This window comes from Cucurbita pepo, chromosome 3 (genome assembly GCF_057944985.1).
Source record: "Cucurbita pepo subsp. pepo isolate OVF chromosome 3, ASM5794498v1, whole genome shotgun sequence".
Taxonomy (NCBI): Eukaryota; Viridiplantae; Streptophyta; class Magnoliopsida; order Cucurbitales; family Cucurbitaceae; genus Cucurbita; species Cucurbita pepo.
Window position 1 is genome coordinate 14820799 of NC_141800.1, and position 25551 is coordinate 14846349.

The 25551-nt window shown below is 38.7% G+C and overlaps 5 protein-coding genes across 11 annotated transcripts; 3 read left to right on the plus strand and 2 right to left on the minus strand.

The window, feature by feature from the left end:
• The first annotated feature begins 658 nt into the window (after positions 1-658).
• Positions 659-4764, plus strand: LOC111791299 (protein IQ-DOMAIN 13). Of its 2 annotated transcripts, none has more exons than XM_023672585.2 (6): positions 659-1129; positions 1729-1814; positions 2870-3298; positions 3387-3605; positions 3735-3872; positions 3959-4764. In XM_023672585.2, exons 2-6 carry the CDS (start codon positions 1752-1754, stop codon positions 4631-4633), a joined length of 1524 nt encoding a protein of 507 aa, XP_023528353.2. In that variant the 5' UTR covers positions 659-1129; positions 1729-1751; the 3' UTR covers positions 4634-4764. The 2 variants fall into 2 exon arrangements, with proteins under 2 accessions (XP_023528353.2, XP_023528354.2); XM_023672586.2 differs by having other exon boundaries at positions 661-1129; positions 2873-3298.
• An 890-nt stretch (positions 4765-5654) lies between these two features.
• Positions 5655-8373, plus strand: LOC111789801 (pentatricopeptide repeat-containing protein At4g37170). The gene is made up of 2 exons (XM_023670496.2): positions 5655-5954; positions 6115-8373. Exon 2 carries the CDS (start codon positions 6233-6235, stop codon positions 8285-8287), a length of 2055 nt encoding a protein of 684 aa, XP_023526264.2. The 5' UTR covers positions 5655-5954; positions 6115-6232; the 3' UTR covers positions 8288-8373.
• Positions 8374-11025: 2652 nt separating this feature from the next.
• LOC111789822 (uncharacterized) lies at positions 11026-12446 on the minus strand. The gene is made up of 3 exons (XM_023670523.2): positions 12308-12446; positions 11936-12092; positions 11026-11285 (listed from the first exon to the last, which is right to left on the minus strand). The coding sequence occupies exons 1-3, from the start codon at positions 12308-12310 to the stop codon at positions 11239-11241; spliced, it is 207 nt and encodes a 68-aa protein (XP_023526291.1). The 5' UTR covers positions 12311-12446; the 3' UTR covers positions 11026-11238.
• A 1027-nt stretch (positions 12447-13473) lies between these two features.
• Positions 13474-18153, minus strand: LOC111791254 (uncharacterized). 6 transcript variants are annotated; one of them, XR_015420487.1, is made up of 5 exons: positions 17715-18153; positions 14370-16963; positions 14141-14215; positions 13842-13950; positions 13474-13576 (listed from the first exon to the last, which is right to left on the minus strand). XR_015420487.1 is itself a non-coding variant. In XM_087122802.1 (3 exons), exon 2 carries the CDS (start codon positions 16785-16787, stop codon positions 14436-14438), a length of 2352 nt encoding a protein of 783 aa, XP_086978928.1. In that variant the 5' UTR covers positions 16788-16963; positions 17715-18153; the 3' UTR covers positions 14005-14215; positions 14403-14435. The 6 variants fall into 6 exon arrangements, 2 of the variants coding, with proteins under 2 accessions (XP_086978928.1, XP_023528291.2); XR_015420488.1 differs by lacking the exon at positions 13842-13950 and having other exon boundaries at positions 14403-16963; XR_015420486.1 differs by lacking the exon at positions 13842-13950.
• A 3821-nt stretch (positions 18154-21974) lies between these two features.
• Positions 21975-24411, plus strand: LOC111789701 (uncharacterized). The gene is made up of 2 exons (XM_023670361.2): positions 21975-22873; positions 24234-24411. The coding sequence occupies exons 1-2, from the start codon at positions 22501-22503 to the stop codon at positions 24248-24250; spliced, it is 390 nt and encodes a 129-aa protein (XP_023526129.2). The 5' UTR covers positions 21975-22500; the 3' UTR covers positions 24251-24411.
• Positions 24412-25551: the final 1140 nt, after the last annotated feature.

Below are 25551 nucleotides of genomic sequence, written 5' to 3' on the forward strand. Positions count from 1 at the left end.
ATATTTTTAAATTTATTATTATTATTATTATTATTTTAAGAAAACATGTTTTTTAAAGAAGAATTTATGTTATTGACTTAAACATTGCCTCCACGACAATAATCGAATTAGTGTGATTGATGATGACTAATTTTGACTTTTAATAATTTATTAATAAAATATAAATGTAACCCTTCACTTAGACTATAAAATTATTTTTATTTTAGTTAAAAAAATAATATTTACCAATTTTTCTTCTATAATGTATATCCATCATCTATTTATTTAATATTTTATAATATCATCCTATTATTTTAATGATAAATTAAACTAATTAATGTATTTTATATTAAAAAAAACCAAAGACACTGTGTGTCGAAGAACTTGAGGTCGTCATCGTCGAGGTTGGTCCCTCTCCAACGAAGGAGATGAGCCTATGAGTTCTCTCCTCCGTTTCAAATCACGGAAATACACGTTCTAAATCTAAAATAAAAGAAGAGGATCCTCCTCATAGAAGTTAGTGAACGGACGAAATTTACAATAGTGATCAAGGATCGAACCGTTGGGGAAACTAAAAATGTAATTTGGGGTGAAAATAAAAGAAAGGGAAAGATATTTTGTAAAGAAGAAAAGTGATAATGGAAACAAAAAAGAAAGGGAAGAAGAGTCCACAATTCCTTTATAGGATGCCTATCTTCACAATTCAACCGTTGAGCAAGCAAGCCGGCAACAAGCAGGCAGGCAAACGCACGGCAACACGTTTGATGTGCTGTTGAGTTGTTAACCCAGTCTCCCCTTCCCCCGCCCCACACCCACTATAAAGTTAAAGTTGGTTCAACCATTAAGAAATTTGGCACCCATTTTCCCCCCTTTCTCTCCCTTTTCATCATCATCATCATCTTCTTCTTCTTCTTCACATACATATCTTGAGAAAATCAGAGTTCTATGAGAGGAAAACGAGAAAGGGGCTGTCCCCAACAAGGTTTTTCTTCCAACAATTCAGCATATAGCTGAGGAAGAAGCCTCCCAAGTTGAAATAGAGACAACCCTTGTCTCTGTTTTTTCTTTTTTTTTTTTTTTCCCTTTTGGTTGTTGTTTACAGCTTTTTGGAAGGGCGACTTTCGAAGATCTCTCACAGGAATCATTCTGGGTACTGTTTTTTTTGGTTAAGCTTTTTTGGGTTTTTAGTGGTTGGTGTTCTTCGTTGTTGTTCATGCTTAACTTGTTCAGATTAATCCCTTTTCCCCTTTTTCTCTCTTGGAAATTGGGGTTTGGTTAAAATTTGTTTATGTTCTGTGTTGGATGTGGACTTGATGCTGCTAATTCTTGTAACCTATGGCTTTCTTTCGCTGTGAAATGTTATCTGGTTTTGTTTCTTGCTTGTCCTTGTGCTTGTTGTTATCTGATTGAAGGATGTAAGGTACCCCGGAGTAGTGTTCTTAGTAGGTATGATGTCGATCAGGGAGTTTGGGTGGAACCCTTTTGGGGTTTGGTAGGGATTTTTGTTTCTACTTTTCTGGGTTGGTGATCAACTTGATACTGATTTATGCCATATGGTTTATTTTGCTACTCATCACTGAAGAACATCTGTTTTTGGTAGGAGTTTTGGTATACATGCTTTTACTTGTATTTGTTCTTGTTTGATCGATGTTGGGCAAGCAATTAGTAGAAGAATTAGTTTATAACTGGTTATAGATACTGTAAAAATGGCTGTACTGAAGCTGAAGCTTCCATTTCCTTCTCTTTCAGGGTGACAAATTGATGCAGGGAAGATGGGAAAGCAAGGGAGTTGGTTTTCTATTATAAAGAGGTTTTTCACTTGTCATTCAGGAGAGGTAAGTTGTTTCTTGACTTATTATGAGTATGATTGTAACCGTTTAAGCCCACCGCTAGCAGATATTGTCCTCTTTGGGCTTCCCCTCAAGGTTCTTAAAACGCGTTTGCTAGGGAAAGGTCTCCACACCCTTGTAAAGAATGTTTTGTTCTCCTCCCCAACCAATGTGAGATTTCACAATCCGCCCCCCTACGAGGCCAAGTGTCCTCGCTGGCACTTGTTCCCTTCTCCAATCGATGTGGGATCTCACAATCCACCCCTTTCGAGACCCAGCATCCTCACTGGCACACCACCTCGTGTCCACCCCATTTGGGACCAGTGTCCTTTACGGCACACCACCTCGTGTCCACCCCATTTCGGGGCCAATGTCCTTTCTGGCACCCCACCTCGTGTCCACCCCATTCGGGGCCAGTGTCCTTTCTGGCACACCACCTCGTGTCCACCCCCTTTGGGGCCAGTGTCCTTGTTGGCACACTACCTCGTGCCACCCTCTTTGGGGTCAGTGTTCTTGTTGGCACACCACCTCGTGTCCACCCCCTTTGGGGTCAGTGTTCTTGCTGGCACACCACCTCGTGTCCATCCCCTTTGGGGTCAGTGTCCTTGCTGGCACACCACCTCGTGTCCACCCCCTTTGGGGTCAGTGTCCTTGCTGGCACACCACCTCGTGTCCACCCCCTTTGGGGTCAGTGTCCTTGCTGGCACACCACCTCGTGTCCACCCCCTTTGGGGTCAGTGTCCTTGTTGGCACACCACCTCGTGTCCACCCCTTTGAGGCTCAGCCTCCTCACTGGCACATCACTCGTTGTCTGGCTTTGATACCATTTGTAATGGCTCAAGCCCACGAGGCTTTTCCTTTCGGACTTCCCCTCAAGGTTTGTAATACGCGCATGCTAGGGAGAAGTTTCCATACCCTTATAAAGAATGTTTCGTTCTCCTCCCCAACCGATCTTGAGCTGTTACAATGAAAGCTGATCAACTTTGTTATGTTTTGTTTACGTAATTTGTTTTGTGCACGCAACCGTGTTCTTTCTCGACATTGATTTTGATCACAAATAGCAGGATCGTGAGAATAATAGCAGCAATGAAAGGAAGGGAGATGGGAAAGGAGGGTCCAGTTCCTTCATTCCTATCTTTAGAAAGCCAAGCAGTATTGAGAAAATCTTTAGCGAATATGAGAGGGACCAACAAAGAGTAGCATTCCAGCCTCCTATTCCTGAACCACCATCTACTACACCACCCTCTATACCTCCTCCTCAATCAGCTTCCCCTCAGGCTTCTTCTCCATCTCGAGCTTGTTCATCAACCGTCGTCAATCATCACGAGGAAGTCAGCCACATTCCAACAGTCGTCCATCATCACGAGGAAGTCAGCCAAATCCCAACAGCCATCAGTCATCACGAAGCAGTCAGCTCCATTCCAGAACCAACCGGGACGAGCCATCTCTCTTCGGCTATTAAGATCCAAGCAGCCTACAGAGGTTATGTGGTAAGACCAGGGATCTGCATTGATAGAAAATCAGTAAGACCAGTGATATGAACTTCAAAATTTGCAATGAACTGCTGTACTTTTTCAGGCAAGGAAAAGCTTAAGAGCGTTGAAGGGTCAAGAGCGACTTCTAGGCGTTGTACGAGGGAATAACGTGAGGCGCCAGACACTGAATGCAAAGAAACAGATGCAACTATTGGTTCGGGTGCAATCTCAGATACAATCACGACGGATCGAAATGCTTGATAGCCAGAGGCAACCCCAGGATCATCCCAATGATAAAGACGTTCACAGTACCTTCGATGCGGTACGTGTTCTAGTTCCTTTTGAGGTTTCTTGTGTCTAGTATGAATGAATATATTAGAGCTTATTTTAATATTGAACTGTTCTCTCAATCTTTGGTCTGTAATGCTTATGCTTGTGAACTTCTGCATAGTCTGAGGGAGGTAATCATGATGGTTGGGATGAAAGCTCGATAACAAAGGAGGAAAAAGACGCTCGATTGCAGAGGAAGGTCGAAGCGGCCATTAAACGAGAACGAGCGAGGGCATATGCATACTCCCAATCCCACCAGGTATCCCCGCTTCGAGATTTGATCGTAGTCTACATTGTGGTAACTCGTTGTTCGAAATATGTATGTTTTGTGTTCGAAACTTGCAGAGAACCACTCCAAGGTTGGGGCAGGATGCTCAAATGGATACTTGTTCTATGGGAGCTCCAAGGTGGTTGAAATGGTTAGAAGGTCCATTACCTACCGAAGCTTCTCCGAAGCATTCTCTACCGAGATCGTTAACTCCTCAGCCGGAGCAGAAGTCAAGCCCACGGTACAGTTTCGGCTTAGATGGTAGAGATATTCCGACACCAAAGTCAACAAAATCAACAGCATTCTCAAATGCAAAGCCAGCACGGTCACCACGTCGATTGAGAACCCCTCAAACAGCAAGGTCAAACATGTCCAACGATTCGAGATCACGAGGCAACCGAGCTTTGTCTCCTTTCGATATGAGGTTAAAGGATGATGATAGCCTTGTAAGCTGCCCTCCATACATGGCACCACACTACATGACTCCCACAGTTTCGACCAAATCGAAAGTACGAGCTCGTAGTAACCCAAGGGAGAGGTTTCCAGGTACGCCAACAAGCGAATCATCTAGCAGGAGGCAGTCGTTTCCGATGAGTCAAGGTGCTGGATCGTTTAGGAACAGAGGTTTGATGTCGTCGCCAAAGGATCATACAACGTTAGACGACAACCAATCTTTACGATCGGTCGGGAACTTCAGCTTTGCTTCGCTACCAACTGGAGTTAGAAGGAAACCATTTAACAGATTTGTGTGATTTGATTAACCCCTCTTCTTCTTGTTCTTCATGTGTTTCTAATGATAATTGAGTGTATTTATTACTATTAATATATGGTTTTGTGTTGCAGAAATACTGATTTGTAATAAGAAACTCAAGGTTTGGAGCTGTTCTTGGGTTTGGGTTTGGGACATCCCTTCTTTTACCTCAATCTATCATAGAGGATTGTTTGTCGCATTCCATATTTTCCCATCTCGATTTTCATAGCTAAAGAGGGAAACGAAACATTTCTTATAAAAGTGTGGAAACTTCTCCCTAGTAGACACGTTTTAAAACCGTGAGGCTGATAGTGACATGTAACGAGCTAAAGTGGACAATATATGCTAGTAGTAGGCATGAACTGTTACATTTGACGAGACAATTCTAAAGTGCTTTATTAGCGTTTCCAAAAATACTTACTACAATGATAGCTTGAATTGGCACTCGTTGAGGGTTTCCACTGTTTTCCTCGAATAAAATTAAGTATTTGTTGAGGTTGTAAAGTTTCTTCGTTTCTTCGATTAATTCAGCCTTATAAGACCATGAATTTGATGACGGATATTATTTTGTCCAACCATAACACTCAAAAGAGTTATAGTGGTGGTTATAGATTTTCGATTTTAATAGAATGAGTTTCTCGAACACAAAACTCTAGCTATCGTTCCTCCATTATGACCTAATGTATCTTCTGTTCATAAAAACACGAAGAACACGATCATTTGTATTCGCCTGGAATGTCACATTTTGGAGAGGAGAGGTTATGTTAGATCGACATACATCGAGTATCGTAAGTAGTCACCGACGTCGACAGTGATTTGGTTTTAGTTCGAGCATTTTCTAAGTCTTTTCTCCAAAAATAAAAATTATAAAGGAAAAGTAAAAAATTAAATTAAAAAGATTAAAATATAAAATACAATCCTCTTTTTTTTAATTAAACTTTTATAATATTTAAATCTTATTTTACTTTTTTTTTTTTTTCAAATTTAAAATGTTAAATTCAGTTTTGTTGGAAATTTTGGCAAAAACCTCTCCTCCTATCTCCCTCTCCCTCACATGAAGCAGCCGCCCCCATCGGATTCCTTCATCGCTGGTCACTTGCAACAGCTCCGGCCGGCGGCCTTATCATCCGCTCTCTCTTGTGGCGCGCACGAAGATCCAGCGAGCGACTGGTGAACGTCTAGTCTTCCATTCTCTCATTCTCTCTAAGGCCCTGGCTCAACTGGTCAGGGGTCGATGTGACTCGAAGGATTAGTTTTGGAGAGCTTGTGTGGGCTAAATAAATATGAGAGTTTAGAGAGATCAGTATCCGATTCTCTCCAAGGTTTGTCTTCTTGTTGATTCTACTTCGAGGAAATGGTTGGATTTTGATGTGTATTTGATGAAATTGGATTTTTCTTTTATCTTCTTTCTTCTTATGTTTAGCCGAAGATTGGTTGGAATTGTTTTATTTTTCATTCTGTTTCTTATTTCTTTGGTTGCAGTGTAAAGGCGGTATGAAAAAAGATTCCGGGTGCTAAATTATCACTGTATGTTTTTTCAAGCTTGAGGATATGAAATAGTTCTTCTGTTTTCGGGCTTTCATCAATTACTCTATAAGCTATGACATTTCTGCTCCTAAAAGTTGTTCGACATTTATCTCGAAGAATCTTAGCTAGAGATTTAACTGCTCAAGCCCATGTAGGGAAGAAGTTTATCTTGTTTGATGGGAAAGATGCCAATATAAACCGTCTTTGTAATGACAAGAAGTTCAAAGAGGCTATAGACATTCTCTGTGAGAAAAGATGTTTAAGAGAGGCGGTTCAATTGCTCTATCACATAGAGAAACCGTATGCTTCCATATACTCGACTTTATTACAATTTTGTCTTCAACAACGAGCTCTTGAAGAAGGTAAACAAGTCCATGCCCACATCAAAGCCTCTGGGTTCATACCTGGAATTTACATTTCAAATCGTTTGCTTGATATGTATGCTAAATGTGGGAGTTTGGTGGATGCCCAGAAAGTATTTGATGAAATGGTCGCAAGGGATTTGTGTTCCTGGAATACCATGATTTCTGGTTATGTCCAAGGGGGGCATTTTGATAAGGCTAGAAATTTGTTTGACAAAATGCCTGAGAGAGATAGCTTTTCTTGGACCGCAATTATTAATGGTTGTGTTCGACATTACCGTCCTGAAGAGGCGTTAGAGTTGTATAGATTGATGCAAAAGCATGAGAACTCAAAATCCAACAAGTTTACTGTATCTAGTGCAGTGGCTGCCTCAGCAGCTATTCCAAGTTTACAAATGGGAAAGGAGATACATGGTCATATTATGAGAATGGGGTTGGATTCAGATGAGGTAGTTTGGAGCTCCCTATTGGATATGTATGGGAAATGTGGAAGTATAGAGGAAGCTAGATACATTTTTGACAAAATGGTGGAAAAAGATGTTGTTTCATGGACAACGATGATTGGTAGGTACCTCGAAGATGGGAGGAGAGAAGAGGGATTTGCTTTATTTAGACACTTAATGAGTTCGAAAATCAAACCGAATGAGTTCACATTTGCTGGTGTCTTGAATGCTTGTGCTGATCACGCAGCAGAGGATTTGGGTAAGCAAATTCATGCCTTCATGATTCGTGTAGGATTCAATCCATTTTCATTTGCAGCAAGCGCTCTTGTTCATATGTATTCCAAGTGTGGGAACATCGAGAATGCCAAGAGTGTGTTCGAAGGAATGCCCCGACCCGATTTGGTTTCATGGACTTCGTTAATTGTTGGTCATGCACAAAACGGTCGACATGATGAGGCCCTCCATTTCTTTGAATTGCTACTTAAATCAGGCACTAAGCCAGATCATATTACTTTTGTTGGAGTTTTGTCTGCTTGTACTCATGCTGGGTTAGTCGATAAGGGACTTGAGTATTTTCACTCCATCAAGGAAAAACATGGGTTGTCACATACTGCTGATCACTATGCTTGTATAATCGACTTATTGGCCCGTGCTGGCCGGTTTACAGAAGCCGAGAGCTTAATTAACAAAATGCCTATGAAGCCAGATAAGTTTTTATGGGCTTCTTTACTTGGTGGCTGTAGAATACATGGAAACCTTGAACTAGCAGAAAGAGCAGCAAAATCTTTATTTGAAATAGAGCCTGAGAATCCAGCCACTTATATTACCCTAGGCAATATATATGCCACTGCTGGGAAGTGGGCTGAAGAAGCAAAGATCAGAAAGGCCATGGATAACAGGGGAATAGTGAAGAAGCCTGGTTTGAGTTGGATTGAGATCAAGCGAGAGGTTCACGCATTCACTGTTGGGGATAACTCGCATCCGAAGTCGAAGGAAATACTCGAGTATTTGGCCGAGCTCTCAAAGAGAATGAAGGAAGTTGGCTATGTACCTGATACAAACTTTGTTCTACACGATGTGGAATTGGAGCAGAAAGAACAAAACCTTTCTTACCACAGCGAGAAACTTGCAGTTGCATTTGGAATCATTTCAACCCCTACAGGTACGCCAATCAAGATTTTCAAGAATCTAAGAACTTGTGTAGATTGTCATAATGCAATTAAGTTTATTTCGAAGATCACAGAGAGAAAAATAACTGTGAGAGATTCAAATAGATTTCATTGTTTTGAAGCTGGTAGCTGTTCATGCAAGGATTACTGGTGAATTTCTTGTAGACTTAGCTTCCAAGTACATTATTGTTCCTCATAACATAATAGATTGTAGTAATGATTGGTTGCCATTTGTTAACATCTTGTTCGAGTTGCATTTTGTTCAATCCGAACAACTGGGTTCAATCCAATCCAACCATGAAATACTTAAGTTCGGCCGAAAACACTATTAAGTGGGAATGATTGGGGGAGGTTGAAACCACAATTATATTGGCAATATAAGTAGTATTAGTAGAAGTGAGTCCTAGGCTCACCCAAAAGCTAAGCTACATTGACACTGACATAGCTTGCACATGTAGAAGCAAGTAGAGCATTCACACAGATCAGTTTCCACTTTTAGTTACACAAAACTTTTCTTTCACAAAAAAGGATGATCTTAGTACACAAAGTTGCACCAAGCTATGAGCAGTCTGAGTCAGTCCACAAAAGCAAAAGCCAAAGGGTGAGGTTGAAGAAGTAGTTGAATTGGGCAAAGGGAAGTAATGGGAGGTCGACAAGTGCGGATCGCACTATTTGTGTTGATAGCCCACTTTGAAAATGAGTATCAAAACCCTCCTCCATGGCCTCGCAGTTGGGTCTATAAATTGAGGTTGTGTGTGGAGTTTGATGCAGCAGTAGGGGCCAGGAGGTGTGTTTTTTTTTTTTGTTATGGGAAGAGTGGCGGTGCATGGGAATGAAGAGGGTGGTGTTGTAGCCAAGGATGACTTGCCTGCATATATAGAACTACTAATCAAATCAGCTTGGCTAATATTTGGTACTTGCAGGCAGTCTCCTTGGCTAATATCACACCCTCTTATCTCTCATGTTCCACTTTTTTTTCCTTTTCTCTTCCACCAAGCTTCTCATGGGGGCCTCCCTGCCCGTCTATCCATCTTTTTCTCCGCACACAGAGCGAGTTGGGAGTTGCATCGAGATTACTCTCACTAACAATATTGCCAAAGGTATACATAATTTGAATTCGAAGGAGAAAACTCACGATAATTATTTAGTTTCTATGTTTGATAATCATCTTCTCGTTTCTTGAATTGAGATTACTCTTACTCTCACTAACCATATTGCCAAAAGGTATATAATTTGAATTCGAAGGAAAAAACTTATGATAATTATTTAGTTTCCATGTTTGATAATCTTCTCGTTTCTTGAATTTTAAAAATAGTTTTTAATTCAAAGATAGATTTAGATAGATTCAAATGGGATGTCGGGGCTATCACTTTTCCATTCAAATGTATGAATTGATTATTTTTACGATATTTTAAAAAAATGAATTTTAATTTTCTATATAGTTGTAATATATTATGTAATCTAATTTTTGCGTTTTGTATCCGTTTTAATAATTTATTTTAGTTTAAAGATATTTTTTAGCGAGCGTAGAATAAAATTCAAAAATAAGAATTCAAAATTTAAGCATAAGAATAAATTTGTATAACTTATCCTTAAAGAATATATTGTTCATTCAATTTTCTATTATATGATAAATTTTGGTCTAAAAACTTAAAATTCCAACTGTCGTTCATAAACGGTAACGACCCAGATTACCAGATCTACTGCAAGCAGATATTGTCCTCTTTGGGCCCAGATCTACTGCAAGCAGATATTGTCCTCTTTGGGCCCAGATCTACTGCAAGCAGATGTCCAGATCTACTGCAAGCAGATATTGTCCTCTTTGGGCTTTTCCTTTGGGCCCAGATCAACTGCTGGCAGATATTGTCGTTTTTGGACTTTTCCTTTGGACCAAAATTTACTGCTGGCAGATATTGTCTCTTTGGGCCTTTCGGGCTTCCCCTCAAAACTTTAAGAGGGCTTTCCCTTTCGGGCTTCCCCTCAAAGCTTTAAGAGGGCTTTCCCTTTCGGGCTTCCCCTCAAAGCTTTAAGAGGGCTTTCCCTTTCGGGCTTCCCCTCAAAGCTTTAAGAGGGCTTTCCCTTTCGGGCTTCCCCTCAAAGCTTTAAGAGGGCTTTCCCTTTCGGGCTTCCCCTCAAAGCTTTAAAAACCCTTGTAAATAGGAAAACAGTGTTTTGTTCTCCTCCCCAACCAACTAAGACTATCACATAAACTAAATTTAAGTGAAAAATGTGTTTTGTTCTCCTCCCCAACCAACTAAGACTATCACATAAACTAAATTTAAGTGAAAAAACTAAATGTAAGTGAAAAATTGAATCTCAAAAGTGAAGAAGCCATAAAAACCCCATATGCTAAAGATGGGATAAAAATCGAAGCCATATCGATTGAAAATCAAAGAATGAAAACGCCATATGCTCCAAACGTAGAACATTACAAATTTTTCTATTTGATCCCTAAAGTTCAAAATATTACATTTTTACCCTTAGAATTGCAAAATTAAAATTACTTTTCATTACCTTCTAGATTTCAAAATCTTGCCCTTTATATGAAAACTTCAGCAATGATGACATCACATCTAGTCCTTTGTATCACTATTCTATGAATTTTAAAATTAACTTAAAAATTCCACACATACCCTTCCTTCGTATATGGATTCTAAATATAAACAAGTGCTCCAAATAGGGTCACAAAAGGGAAAGTACTTTGGTGTTCGAGTTTCTTCTACCGTAAGTGCTTATAAAAGAAGAAACTTCCACTGAAAAAAGCATCCTTTTTACCAAACCCACATGTAGAAACAAGTGCACCTTAGAGTTGGATATCATCATCATCATCATCAAGACATGAAGGAAGAACAACAATGGACGAATTAGATGTATAGGATGATAGCATAGCACTTGTGTGTGAACGCACTGTTATTTTATTTAGCTTACTTTCTTAATAAGTACTTCACAAGATGACCATAAATGGCCATGCTCTTCTTTACCCTCTACACTACCAAACTTCTCCTACAGGGTAGCACAGACACAGAACAAATAACTCATCAAGTTCTAGCCTAACCTCATGTCCTGCCTCTTCTGCTACCCCACTCAGAACTGAAGATGCTCTCATCATGCCATTCCTCCACCTGTTGCCGTCCGGATTATCTGAAACAGTGCTGCAAGATTCAACAATGGAACAAAACATCAGCCCACAGACGCACAACCAAAAACCACTTCTACTGCAAGAAGGCCTCAACAATATAATCATTCATGATCTTCAATGAAAATTGTGTTCTGGGGCCATCTTTGAACCACAAAAGTAGGAATAGAATTGAATCCTGGACAATTTTGGACTCATTCTAAGCTCAAGATGGACGGATTACTAGCTAAGAAGGCCTCAACATAATCATTCATGAGCTTAAATGAAAATTGTGTTCTCGGGCCATCTTTGAACAACAAAAGTACGAATAGAATTGAATCCTGGACAATTTTGGACTCATTCTAAGCTCAAGATGGACGGATTACTAGCTACCATGATTCTTTCTACACACCTTATAAACAAATATTACAGTTCCATTAAATCTATGGCATATATATAATTACATGTATTCTCAACCTTTCATTTTGGGTCTTCATGAGAATTTGAAGAGAGGACCTCTAGATATCATGTTCTTTTTAGATAGATTAAGGTAAATATATGATGATTGATAAACAACCGCACAGAATCTTGAGCCATATAATAGAAATCCAGAATAGGTCAAAACATAAGCATAAGCAGATGAAACTATCATTCAGAATCTGGAACGCGGACCAAGAAAATACTCACATGATCCAATGACGACAAAGACGAAGAATCCAAGAAGAAGAGGACCAACAGGATAGTCCTTTCCCTTCTTTGTAGTAGTCTCGGGCACGGCCCCTCTCTTCAAAATGTTCTTCTCGAACCTCTCCACCTTCCGATCCGCAAGACGCCGCGATGTCGTCTACAAAACCGATCAAATCAAATCATAAATCGACAATGCCAATTACGTCAGATTCGCAAACAAAACACCAACAAGGAACAGAGCCAAATTCATGAGGAAAAAAAAAACAGAAATCTATAGATCAAATCTCAAAATAGAGAACCCTAGAGGGGAAAGAATCAAGATCAAAGAAGAAGAATGATTCAGAGATTAAAAAAAAAACACAAAGAAAGTACCATTACTGAGTGGGAGATCTGGGAGGCGGAATTGAGCTGGAGTAGAAAAATGGAGACGAGTTCTTCAGATTTATGTCTATATGAACGAACAAATCAGGATTTTTTTTTTTTTTTTTTTTTCCAGGATGTACCCGGCACGTTATATTATATTTAACCGTGTTGCGCCACGTAGTTTGTATACGTGGCGAACGCTTATTGGATTTTTAAGATGCCACGTTGATTTGTTCTTGTATCCACGTCAAATCGTGGGTAGGTCACCCGCCAAGGCTGCTATACATTAAAGCCTAAATTAATAATAAAAAATACTACGTTTTTATTTATATTTAACGTTTGGATATTTAAAAATATAATTTTTTTTTAATTAATTAACCTAACAGTTTTTTTTTTTTTTTAGTTCAAGAGATTTTTATTAATTTATTGTAATTTTTTATAAACTATTTTATTTTTATTTAAGCGTTATTATCAATAATGATATATTTTTGCTCATTTTTAATTAGGGTTATATGATGAATTTAGCAACATATTTACTTAATTATTAGTTACTAATAATAAAATAATAACTTGGATGGTAATTAGTTACTTTCAATTTTCAATATTAGGTTATCCATCTTATTTTTTCCATTTAGAGTGAATTATTATAATAATATATATTATTTTAATTATTATAGATAACTTTTAATACTAAATTAAAATTAAGTCTTCATCCAAAGTTATCCAATTTTGCCAAATTTTAATAGTAATAGTTTATTCGACTTAAAAATAAAATAAAGTGTGTTTTGTCGTCGTCTAATAGTAATGTTCGAGTTAGATAACTTTTATATTACATCTTGCAAGAGTTATAATTTTATTCACTTGATTCCGCTTAAAATCGATTCAAAATCACTTAATAAATTATACGCAAAAATTTGTATGACATAATTCTTCCTAAATAAATCGAGAAAAAAAAATAAAAAAAAATATATAATATGTATACTCATCGATAAAAACTACTAGCGATTCCAACATTTCTCTCGATATTATGTTAATCTATAAATTTAAAAAAGTATTATGTTCGTGTAAAAATTAGGCAATGACAATTTTAGAACAAAATCGTAATAATAGTACCGACCCTAAAGTTTAATAAATTGAATTTTACGAACATGCCTATCTATGCAGACATTCCAGGGTTGAAAAAATGGTAGTTTCTCATGGATTCAAATAATTCTAATGAACTTTGAATTCATGAGTTGAGTAAACCCAGTACACATATCCAACATGATCCATCGCCACCTGTGTCAAAAGCAAATAAGATACAATATTCAAATCAAATCTAAGTGAAGGAACCTCCTGATCACATATGCATATCGAACTTGTGTGTTAGAACGGGGTAGATCCCACATCAATTGGAGAAGGGAACGATCATTCTTTATAAAGGCATAGAAACCTCTCTCTAGGAAATGCATTTTAAAACTTTCGAGGGAAGCCCGGAAGAAGTCCGGAAGGGAAAGCACAAAAAGGACAATATCAGCTAGCGTGGGTAAAGCCAAAAAAAAACCTGATTCTCCTTAGGGCTTCTTCTCTCCTATGTATCGAAATGAAAACGACGCAGTTGAATACGTTAAAAGACAGGAACCGAAGTCGAGAGCAAGCAACGAAAAGGCACTCTAAAGTTGGGAGTAAGATAGCTTGCAGTCAGTGATATAATCTAGATCATAATCAGCTCAACAATATGATTCCAAAGACAAATAAATAAAGCAATCTGGTGAGAGGTGATAAAGAATTGAGAGAGAACTATGCATGTATTCAGCAGAAGAAAAAGAGACTTGGAAAGTAATTACTTATGCTTACTCGTACCTCACAAGCTGACGGCTCTGAAAAACAGCTACGGGAGGGAATATATACAAAGCTTGCAAGAGCTTCCACAAGCGGCTACAGTGACATAAAAGGGTATAAATTAACCTTCTTAAAGATCTTCAAGTTCAAAGGCATAGTAACATCAAAAGGCTATGATTTTCGAGTACGGATCGATCGAACAAATCCTTACAGAGGGAAAAAGAAAGTCAGAATGCTCTAAAGATGTCACCTATTTCTAATCAGCTTCTTCTACAAAGTTTACCATTCACAACGACGAGGAACAAATAATCCATGTTCAAGAAACTTGCATTTCATTAGTTTGCACCGTTTTCCTGACCAGTTTAAGTTCTAGGACATCTTCCGCCACTTCTATTGCTACAGGTTTCACCATATCCTCTTTTCTTGCTTCCCTCAGTTTCTTCTCCGTCTTTCCATCACTAACATCTACGATCTCGGTCGCGGAATTTTGTGGTTTAAAGTCCTCAATCTCTATGATTTCTTCCTTGGGAGTTTCTATGACGTGAAGAAGATCAACTGGAGTGGCTGCAGGGTTCAGTTCCCTGCAACCTCTGGGAGCGTTCGGCCCTTCTTGACCAGTAAGCAAATGTGAAGGTACAAGATGAGAAAACCGGAATATCTCATCTTTAGGGATCCTTCTTACTTGGCTTGGGTCCAAATGACGATGAAATACAGCCCTGAAACCAGCCACCTTGACGAGGGGAGTAACAAAAACACCTAGTTCTTTGTTATAATCCTCAAGAACTTCTACTATGTCATACTTGTGTATTACCTCATCTGATGTCAGTTCATTCCAATCAGGGGACCAATTCCTGTAAAGAGTCCAAACATCTCCCTTTCTGGGATGTATGCAAATATCTCCGTATGTGCCTTTTGACCATCTGACCTTGTGTGAAAAAGAATTAAGGGAACTATAAATCTCACGCCTCCCAGTTCTAAAATCCCCACACGTTTTTTGAAACCCGGAGCTTACCCAGCTCAGTGAACCCAAGTCATCACCAATTATTGAGTTTAGCCAACGAATCTTCAATTTAAACGGGTTCAAAGATACTACACTATGAATCCAGGCATAACGTCGAGGCATGCCATCGTCATCGTCATAAGCCGCCCAGACCTGATTATTTGCGAATGAGCTTTCTGTACAGACTCTATCAAAATTGTGAAATTCCGGATCAGGGACATTTATTGACAGTGTTTCTGCACCACGGGGATATGAATTGCTAGGAAAATCAATCACTGACTGTGGTTCCTTCTTTGAATTCAGAAGTTCAATGGGCATGTCTTTATCATCCTGTTTACCACTCACTGGAGCTGTTTCTGTCTTCCCAGTTACCTTCTCCTTCCCATTTCCCTCTTTGACTGAACCAGTCGTTGAACTCCGTGAATTCAATTCACGTAACATCTTCCTTATTTCCACCTTGGCCTTCTTGATTAATAAGTTCTTAAATTCACTAAAAGAGACATCCTGAGAGCTCTGGAGCGTGGTATTTCCATTTATATTACCCTGAGTACAACCTTTCAGATTTCCCAACCTAGTCCTTTCTAGGCCAGTTTTTGACTGATTGGTCATGTCTCTTGCATGGGAACTAGAAGAAATGTCATCTATACCTCTTCTTCTCTTTACAGCACCAGAGTGCCCTGTAGATGAAGCACCAGGGGTCTTCTTAGATGTCGGGTGCTTTCTTCGTTCCTCTCTTTTCGCAGCTTGTGCCTCCTCACGTTCCCTTTTCACTTTCTCATATGCCTGCTGAACTACAGTTGCAGCTTGAGCAGCCGATGAAGCACCACCCGTTCGTGAGAAAGGACCCCATTGAAAGTTGTTTTGGCTATGTGTGGAATGATTTGATTCACTAGCTCCCATGTATGATGATGAAACTTTTTTACTGCCAGTTTGATAACTTTGCTGTGTAAAATCCCATCCATTAGATTTCACACCGTTCGAAGGGGGTGGGGGCGTTTCAATAGCAAAGAATGGCTCATGACAGTTGGGGCAAACAAGATTATGATGTAGATAGACTCGGAGATACTCATACTGCATCTTGCACCGATGGCACACCGTCCAAAAGGTCAGTCTTGGTTTCTGAGATGGAGCTGAAGCATAATCCGGTCGGGATGCACTTTTCTGTCTCTTCATATTTGAAGTAGTAGCACTTTTTGTAAAATTGTAAAAACCATTTCTCCCGGCTTGTGAAGACGAACTCCCCCGTGAAGTTGAAACAGTTTTGTTGACTCTACCATTCCTCTTCTGGTCATATACTACTCTTCTGGCTTTATCAGACAACAAACTCCAGGCCTGAGAAATAAGCTTAAAAGCCCCATCAGCTCCTACAGACTTGTTTTTGTCAGGGTGAAGAATAAGAGCTAGTTTCCTGTAGTGTTTCCTGACTGTTTCCTCATCAGCTCGTGGATCCAGACCAAGTATCGCATACCAATCGACTTCTCCATTTATTTTTTTTTCCGCAGAAACATAGACATCGAACGTGGCTAACATTTGAGAGATACCGTCGAGTCCTGGAAATAAATTTTGTGCCTTCAAAGCAAATTTTTTAGCCCCCATTAAGTCTCTTGCTGTAAATTTCTCCTCAGCTTTCTCTTTAGCCCTTGCAGCCTCATCTTTATTACACTCCATTATTTCTTTCCCCTACAAACTTGCCTGCTTTGCTTTCTTATTAAAACAGCAGGGCTTTTTGTTTACTATAAAACCTTCAGCAACCACCTATTTGATTCTCTGACTAAGCGTTTCCTCATACTTCAAAAGGAACAATGCTCCTTCACACTGCCATTGAGCACCAATGTAGAAGCAAACTGCCACAGAAGAAACATTACCTTCAATCTTTGATTCGATATATAAACTACTAACTATACACGCCACAGAAGAAACATTACCTTCAGTCTTTGATTCGATATATAAACTACTAACTATACACATCGAATTACGTAACTTAAAACCTAAAAGGAAATAGCAAAATCATTGCGGGTGTGATGGGTTAACATGAATTCCGTGGGAACTTCTAAAGTAAATGGACTATATAGAATTGTGACCAGTCAAATATTGCAAAGTCCCGGTAGCTATTACCGGTCAGAATTGGACCATGACAGAATTTCGGTCTATACCGGCGCCATATATCTGATTGGGGAGGAAGATTAGAACTAGAGATTCATCGAAAAGCAAGAACATGGGCTAGTGTGAGTAGGAAACAGAAAATATCTATTCTAGTTCTATCATCAGCTATGGGTTCGAATCTAAGAGAAATTCTCGAGAATGTTGTTAAAATTGCGTTGTTATCCTTAACACATAATATTACATTTGCATTTTCCTTAAAATCGTTAGTACTCAACAAGAAGGCAACAAAACATAACCTAACCACCAAAACACAATTCAATCCGGAATACCCTTATATAACCAAGTTATTGCATTCTAATACCGATAAAAAGAAGCCCAAATTACCAACCAAATATACACACCCTAAAAATCATAATGCAAAACGAAAACACAAAAAACATTCACATAGCATTAATATTGATGAAAACCAAAATGGAGTTAAAAGGCCAATACCCTCACGGTGGACGCTCGACGGTTGAATTTCAATTCCAGTAGCCATAAACAGATTCAGTCACCGCACATCTCCCCAAACGGAACCGTTCGAGAGAACAATTCGAATCAAATGCTTCTGGAGCAGTTTAAGCCAATCGGAGATCTCTCTTCCTTCCACCGCAGATCAAAGGCAACAAAAATTGCAGCTGGCTTGTTGAACAGAAATCGCTCAAGTCGCCCCACCGGAAACTCGATTGTCGATTCCTTGACAGTGCCGTTTCTTTAATCGAACTTGAAGACGAATTCAATGGAACCGAGAGAAATAGTAGTGCATGGGGAATCGACTCCGCCAGAATGCTGTTCTTCGAAGGCACCTGATGAGGGAACGGGGGGTATACCTGGGGACTGTATGAATCGACTGTATCGTTTTTCCGATATTTTTGAGCGAGGTTAGAGAAGAATTCTTTTTCTTTTTTTCTTTAAATAATATTATATAAATGTAATAAAAAAAACTTATTATTATTTTAAATATATTTACTATTTTTTTTTAGTCTACAGACTAAAATAACCCTACAAGAGAGGCAAGCAACGATCGTAGAAAATGTTTCAAGATGAGTGAGCACGAGAGAGCGCAACAACACTTTTAAAAGTGCTCCAAGAGGAGAGAGCACGAGCGAGGTCAACAATCTCATAGAAGTACTCCAAGAAGAGTGAACGTTTCTACGAGCGTTGCTTACCTCTCTCGTGCAATACGAGCCATTAGGTTTGAGGTCAACAATCTCATAGAAGTGCTTCAAGAAAAGTGAACATTTTTACGAGCGTTGCTTACCTCTCTCGTGCAATAACGAGCCATTAGGTTTGAGGTCAACAATCTCATAGAAGTGCTCCAAGAAAAGTGAACGTTTCTACGAGCGTTGCTTACCTCTCTCGTGCAATACGAGCCATTAGGTTTGAGGTCAACAATCTCATAGAAGTGCTTCAAGAAAAGTGAACATTTTTACGAGCGTTGCTTACCTCTCTCGTGCAATAACGAGCCATTAGGTTTGAGGTCAACAATCTCATAGAAGTGCTCCAAGAAAAGTGAACGTTTCTACGAGCGTTGCTTACCTCTCTCGTGCAATAACGAGCCATTAGGTTTGAGGTCAACAATCTCATAGAAGTGCTTCAAGAAAAGTGAACATTTTTACGAGCGTTGCTTACCTCTCTCGTGCAATAACGAGCCATTAGGTTTGAGGTCAACAATCTCATAGAAGTGCTCCAAGAAAAGTGAACGTTTCTACGAGCGTTGCTTACCTCTCTCGTGCAATAACGAGCCATTAGGTTTGAGGTCAACAATCTCATAGAAGTGCTTCAAGAAAAGTGAACATTTTTACGAGCGTTGCTTACCTCTCTCGTGCAATAACGAGCCATTAGGTTTGAGGTCAACAATCTCATAGAAGTGCTCCAAGAAAAGTGAACGTTTCTACGAGCGTTGCTTACCTCTCTCGTGCAATACGAGCCATTAGGTTTGAGGTCAACAATCTCATAGAAGTGCTTCAAGAAAAGTGAACATTTTTACGAGCGTTGCTTACCTCTCTCGTGCAATAACGAGCCATTAGGTTTGAGGTCAACAATCTCATAGAAGTGCTCCAAGAAAAGTGAACGTTTCTACGAGCGTTGCTTACCTCTCTCGTGCAATAACGAGCCATTAGGTTTGAGGTCAACAATCTCATAGAAGTGCTTCAAGAAAAGTGAACATTTTTACGAGCGTTGCTTACCTCTCTCGTGCAATAACGAGCCATTAGGTTTGAGGTCAACAATCTCATAGAAGTGCTCCAAGAAAAGTGAACGTTTCTACGAGCGTTGCTTACCTCTCTCGTGCAATAACGAGCCATTAGGTTTGAGGTCAACAATCTCATAGAAGTGCTTCAAGAAAAGTGAACATTTTTACGAGCGTTGCTTACCTCTCTCGTGCAATAACGAGCCATTAGGTTTGAGGTCAACAATCTCATAGAAGTGCTCCAAGAAAAGTGAACGTTTCTACGAGCGTTGCTTACCTCTCTCGTGCAATACGAGCCATTAGGTTTGAGGTCAACAATCTCATAGAAGTGCTTCAAGAAAAGTGAACATTTTTACGAGCGTTGCTTACCTCTCTCGTGCAATAACGAGCCATTAGGTTTGAGGTCAACAATCTCATAGAAGTGCTTCAAGAAAAGTGAACATTTTTACGAGCGTTGCTTACCTCTCTCGTGCAATAACGAGCCATTAGGTTTGAGGTCAACAATCTCATAGAAGTGCTCCAAGAAAAGTGAACGTTTCTACGAGCGTTGCTTACCTCTCTCGTGCAATAACGAGCCATTAGGTTTGAGGTCAACAATCTCATAGAAGTGCTTCAAGAAAAGTGAACATTTTTACGAGCGTTGCTTACCTCTCTCGTGCAATAACGAGCCATTAGGTTTGAGGTCAACAATCTCATAGAAGTGCTCCAAGAAAAGTGAACGTTTCTACGAGCGTTGCTTACCTCTCTCGTGCAATAACGAGCCATTAGGTTTGAGGTCAACAATCTCATAGAAGTGCTTCAAGAAAAGTGAACGTTTTTACGAGCGTTGCTTACTTGTCTCGTGCAATAACGAGCCATTAGGTTTGTGTATATAATTTAATAGTAGTGAAAAATTTAAGATCCAGCTTGGACTAGGATTCGATGGCAGAGCCCACGATCATTTGGGCCATAAATATCTAATTGGGTTTTAAACCAGATTTAGATACGAAATTGTCGGCCCAATTTTAATTTAATTTATTTTAATATTTATAATGTTATTGTATCTGTTGTTTTTTCATAAATAGGTTATTTATTAAATATTAATTATTTGAATATTAATTACATATCATTATTTTAATTAATTATAGTAAACTAAAATACTAAATATTTAAATATTAGTTTTTAAATTTTATAGTCGATGGGTTAACTCATGCTTGATAATTGGGCTCCACCTTAACGTGCTATAAATTGAAGTTTGGGAATATATCCTTCGACTGTATAACCATGTCAGTAGCTTGAATTCATCCATGTCGATATATATGGCTCAAAATTTCAATATCTGATCGTACATTTGTAAATCATTCTAAAATCAAATAAAAATTATTATCTGACAAATGTTCAAAGTTAAAGAAAATATCAAGAAAAAAGGGTTTAAGGTGAAAGTGGACATGGCGTGTGAGCTCAGCTAATCGTTGGGTCAACCAGATGAACTAATAGATGCACAGTTTCTCTATATGCTCTCCAATTTATTTTATTTTTATTTTTATTTTTTGAATTACACGTCATCTCTTTGATTTTTAGAAAATTTGAACAATAATATATTATTAAAAAATGCTTTACGTAATGAACTTCTATGATTGTCAACAAATTACATATTTTAATCCATCTTAATTTATTTTTATTTTTAATCATTTCAAATTTTACCCATAATTATATATTATCTTTCTGTATCAATTATTTTGTTTTTCTCCTCCTTTTGTATCTTAAAGAATGTAATTTTAAGATTTTTTTTTAAATTACAAAAACGCCCTTATACGATGTGATAACTTATTTGAATTTTTTTTATCATCAAACTTAAAAAATGTTTGGAAATGATCTATAAAATATAGACTGACTATTTTCATCTATATATTGACGGTGATATCTTATTTGATCTATAAAATATAGATGGATTGTTTTCATCTATATATTGACAGTGATATCTTATTTAAATTTTTTTTTTACAAAAGTTAAGAATGTTAAATTATTTTTAATTGTTACGAGTATCTTTATTATATATATATATATATATATATATATATATATATATATATATATATATATATTAATTGAAGGTATCAATAAACTTTTTAAAATAGAGAAGAAAGCCGTGTTTCCCTAGGGTGAGGTTTTCCTTCTTTCTGCGGTACGGCTATTAGTCTTATTAGAGTAAGTAGCTGGGAATCTCTTCTTCCACCTATTAGCGTTATCTTCTCTTTTTGACTGATTGAGAAGACTGTTTTCCTTTGAAAAAGCTGTGGGCATAGCTAAACTTTCTCAAATGGAGGTTCGGGATTTCCTATCCCTTCCAGGCGATCGAAAAAGAAAGAAATAGTTAATATATTCACGGACTATTCTCGGTAGAATGAAGTCCCTATATATATATATATATTATTATTTATTTTTTTTTAAATTGAAGGTATCAATAAAGCTTTTCAAAATAGAGATTTTTGAAAAAATTTAAATAGGAAGGTACCAAGTTTCCATACTATCACCAATGGTATCTTTTTTAACCCCGCCGAACTCCCGAAACTGACCGCAACACGCCAGATGCGAAGAAGTCGGTAAGCGAGCGCAAGGCAGTCGTTATCCCTTCAAGATAAGCTCCCAACTCCCCCTTTCGTCTCCATTACGTGTAATCCACAGAATCATCCCTTTCATTTCAATTCCCCCTTTTCTGCTTCGGTTTTCTCTCGATCCAAATGGAAAATCGAGGTAAAATGAATAAGAACTTTGTGGGAACCATGAAAATGGGGTTTTAGTTCAATCTTCGATTTGGGTTTTCACCGTTCTGTGTGTTTGTTTGTGTGTGTGTGATTGTATTTAGTTGTGGGTTGAATGATTGTCGCAAGAATCAAATAAAAGTGTTGCTGATCAGACCTATCCACTTGCTGTTCTTGTTGTTGACGGGTTTTAGTCTCGCCAATCCAATCACGGCCCCCCCTGTTCCATAAGGATTTCTTTGATTTTATCCTTTTTGGTTGATTCTTTCAATAAATCGTTGTTGGGTTTTCTTTTGATCGAAGAATTATGATGCGACGGCAGCAGCAAGATGAGCAATCGAGTGTTTTCTACGAGCTTTCTTCTCTTGTTATGAATATCCTCCGATCGCCCCCCTCGGCGATCCCGTCTTCCGATCAGTCGTCGATGGTTTCAGCCGTGTCGTCGCGGCGGCCGATTCCGATGCAGATAACTCCGGCGGGGTTTGCGTCGCTACTTCTAGGGATTTCTTTGGCTCTAATGCTCTGTGGATCGATTACGTTCTTCATCGGCTTTATGATGATGCCTTGGGTTATTGGATTGGTTATGTTTTTCTATGTCGCTGCTGTGGTTTCGTGCCTCTCCATGATCGGACGCTCGATTTTCTGCTACGCTACGGCTCCGCCTAGACAGGATATTCCAGGTACGGTGGTTTGTTTTGATGAGTTTCTTGTGAATCTGGATGTCTAATTGATGCGATTTTGTTGTGTTTGAATGGGATTCGTTGATGCCTTATCATAAATTTTGGAGTATTAGAAGTAAAGTTGTGTTCAATTGGTATGTTGAATCTGTCAAGCCATTGGTTAAGCATTGGAAAAGGTTAGTGGCAACCCATCACTATGCTAGAGCTATGTATGCTTTGCAACTTCAAATGAAGGTTGGTTTATTGGACTAGTTTTAAGTCTAGTTAAAAGAGTGCATATGAGATTCCACGTCGGTCGGAGACGGTTGGAGAGGAAACGAAACATTCTTTACAAGGGTGTGGCAACCTTTCTCTAGCAGACTCGTTTTAAAAACTTTTAGGAAAGCCTAGAGAAGACAATATCTGCTAGCGATGGGTTTGGGTTGTTACAAATGGTGCGGTGTGCCAGCGAGGACGTTGAGTTTCGAATGGGGTGGACACTGAGTGATGTGTCAGTGAGGACGCTGGGCCCTGAAGGGAGGTGGATTGTGAGATCCCATATTGATTGAGATAAAAACGAGTGCTAGTGAGGATGCTGGGCCTTGAAGGGGAGTGGATTGTGAGATCCCACATTGATTGGAGAGGGGAAGGAGCGTAAGTTAGGATGCTGAGCTCCAAAAGGGGTAGATTGTGAGATCCTACATCGATTGGAGAGGGGAATGAAGGAAGGAGTGCCAGCAAGGATGTTGGACCCTGAAGGGGGTGGATTGTGAGATCTCACATCGATTGGAGAGGGGAACGAAGGAAGGAGTGTGAGCGAGGATGCTGGACCCTGAAGGGAGGTGGATTGTGAGATCTCACATCGGTTGGGGAGGGGAACGAAGCATTCGTTTTAAGGGTGTGGAAACCTCTCGTTTTACGTAATGAGCCAAAGCGGACAATATCTACTAGTGGTGGATTTGAACTGTTATACTGGATTGAATATCATACTAATGGATGAAACATGAAACATGAAGATGGTTCCATTGTAAAATCAAACTTTTTGGGATCTGTTAGGGAGAGGAATGCTTCGATAAAATGTGTTTGGGTGTGGAAACCTCTCCCTAACCTACGCGTTTTAAAACCTTGAGGGGAAGTTCATAAAGGAATGCCCAGAGAGGATAATATATGCGAACAGTGGGTTTGGACTATTACAACAAGCGTTCTATTTCAGCATCTGCAGAATCATAGGACTAGGAAGATCTGCTAACCCCTCGATTACTTTTTTCGATCGACACAAAGCTGTTTAATTAGCAAGCTTCTCGTCTTTTGTTCCTGTTTCGTGTTTGCAACAAATTTAGTACTCTTGAACTTAATTTTCCATTTACTTTTGTGGCTGCAGCTTGGAAACTAATGTGAAGAGGTAGATGATGATGGAAACGAGCAACGACTGTTTACGGTGGTGGCGGGTAGCTCTAACTTACTGGATGTTGCATTGTCGGGTGGCTTTCTTTTGTTAATAAGAATATTTGCTGAAACCACCACACCTAAATCGTGGTGAAATTCTCTATTTATAATCATTTATAGAATCAGAAAAATTATAAAGAAAAAATGGAAAGAGCAATAGATGGATATGAGATACACTCTAATATCTCGAGTCTCATCTGTCATGAATTTTATAACAACCTCAGCCCACCGTTAGCAAATATTGTTCCCTTTGAGCTTTTCTTTCCAGGCTTCCCTCAAAAATTTTAAAATGATTTGTTAGGGAGAGATTTTCACACCCTTATAAGAAATGTTTCATTCTCCAATCCACCCCGCTGGCCTCCGTCTTATGTATGGTTTTGATACCATTTGTAATAGCCCAAGCTCACTTCAAGCTGACATTGTCCTTTTTACAGGTTTAAGTCGTTTCATGGTAGTGCGTTCAGGTCCTGGATAGAAAGTTATAGAGAAATTGTCTAGAAATGGTACGGTTTTCTTTTTTGATAGAGAGTTATGAAAGTCTTACTCCATCCTTGGTAGTTGCTAGCCACATTCAGTAACTCGTTAACAAGGACTTCGGGCTTAATTACGAATAGAGTAAAGATTTGGATTTGTTAACATTTTTTAGTTCCCATTAGTTTTTCTATTAATTACGAACAGAAATTTGATGTGAAGGCACTCATAACCCGATCATATGACGATGTTATCGATGATTGACCGACTAAAGACAAAAGCCGATGGGCATGGTGAGATGATGTGATCCAACACCTTCTTGAGCAGGGGTGTACATGAGTCGAGATAGATTGAGGAAATTTTTTGGACTAACCCAAAAGTTAAGGTTGGTTAGATTGGTAGCCCTCCAAAAGTTAAGGTTGGTTAGATTGGTAGTCCCATAAACGGGAGAGTCTTGACCAATTTGAAAGATCATTTGATGTAGTTGAAATAACAGTCTTGACCAATTTGAAAGATCATTTGATGTAGTTGAAATAACTGAAGTTTGGGTTGTTCGATCAAGTAAGGGAAACTCGATGGAACACCTTAACTCGAATATTTCCACACCCATATATATTTATTAATAATAAAAAAATTTAATGGTATTAAACAATCTTAGATATTATTTATATTATATTTATTAATAGTAAATATTAAATTTCTTTTATTAATAAATTATTTTAAGATTTGTAATTATGTTCGACTAAATATTTACCATGAGAAGTTTATATAATTTTATTAAA

Coding starts and splice junctions, on each gene's coding strand:
- LOC111791299 (XM_023672585.2), top strand. CDS start 1,752: ATGGGAAAGCAAGGGAGTTGGTTTTCTATTATAAAGAGGTTTTTCACT. Junction 3,299..3,386: donor CAGCCTACAGAGGTTATGTG/GTAAGACCAGGG, acceptor GTACTTTTTCAG/GCAAGGAAAAGCTTAAGAGC. Junction 3,606..3,734: donor TTCACAGTACCTTCGATGCG/GTACGTGTTCTA, acceptor ACTTCTGCATAG/TCTGAGGGAGGTAATCATGA.
- LOC111789801 (XM_023670496.2), top strand. CDS start 6,233: ATGACATTTCTGCTCCTAAAAGTTGTTCGACATTTATCTCGAAGAATC.
- LOC111789822 (XM_023670523.2), bottom strand. Junction 11,286..11,935: donor CTTTGTCGTCATTGGATCAT/GTGAGTATTTTC, acceptor TGAATCTTGCAG/CACTGTTTCAGATAATCCGG.
- LOC111791254 (XM_087122802.1), bottom strand. CDS start 16,787: ATGGAGTGTAATAAAGATGAGGCTGCAAGGGCTAAAGAGAAAGCTGAG.
- LOC111789701 (XM_023670361.2), top strand. CDS start 22,501: ATGATGCGACGGCAGCAGCAAGATGAGCAATCGAGTGTTTTCTACGAG.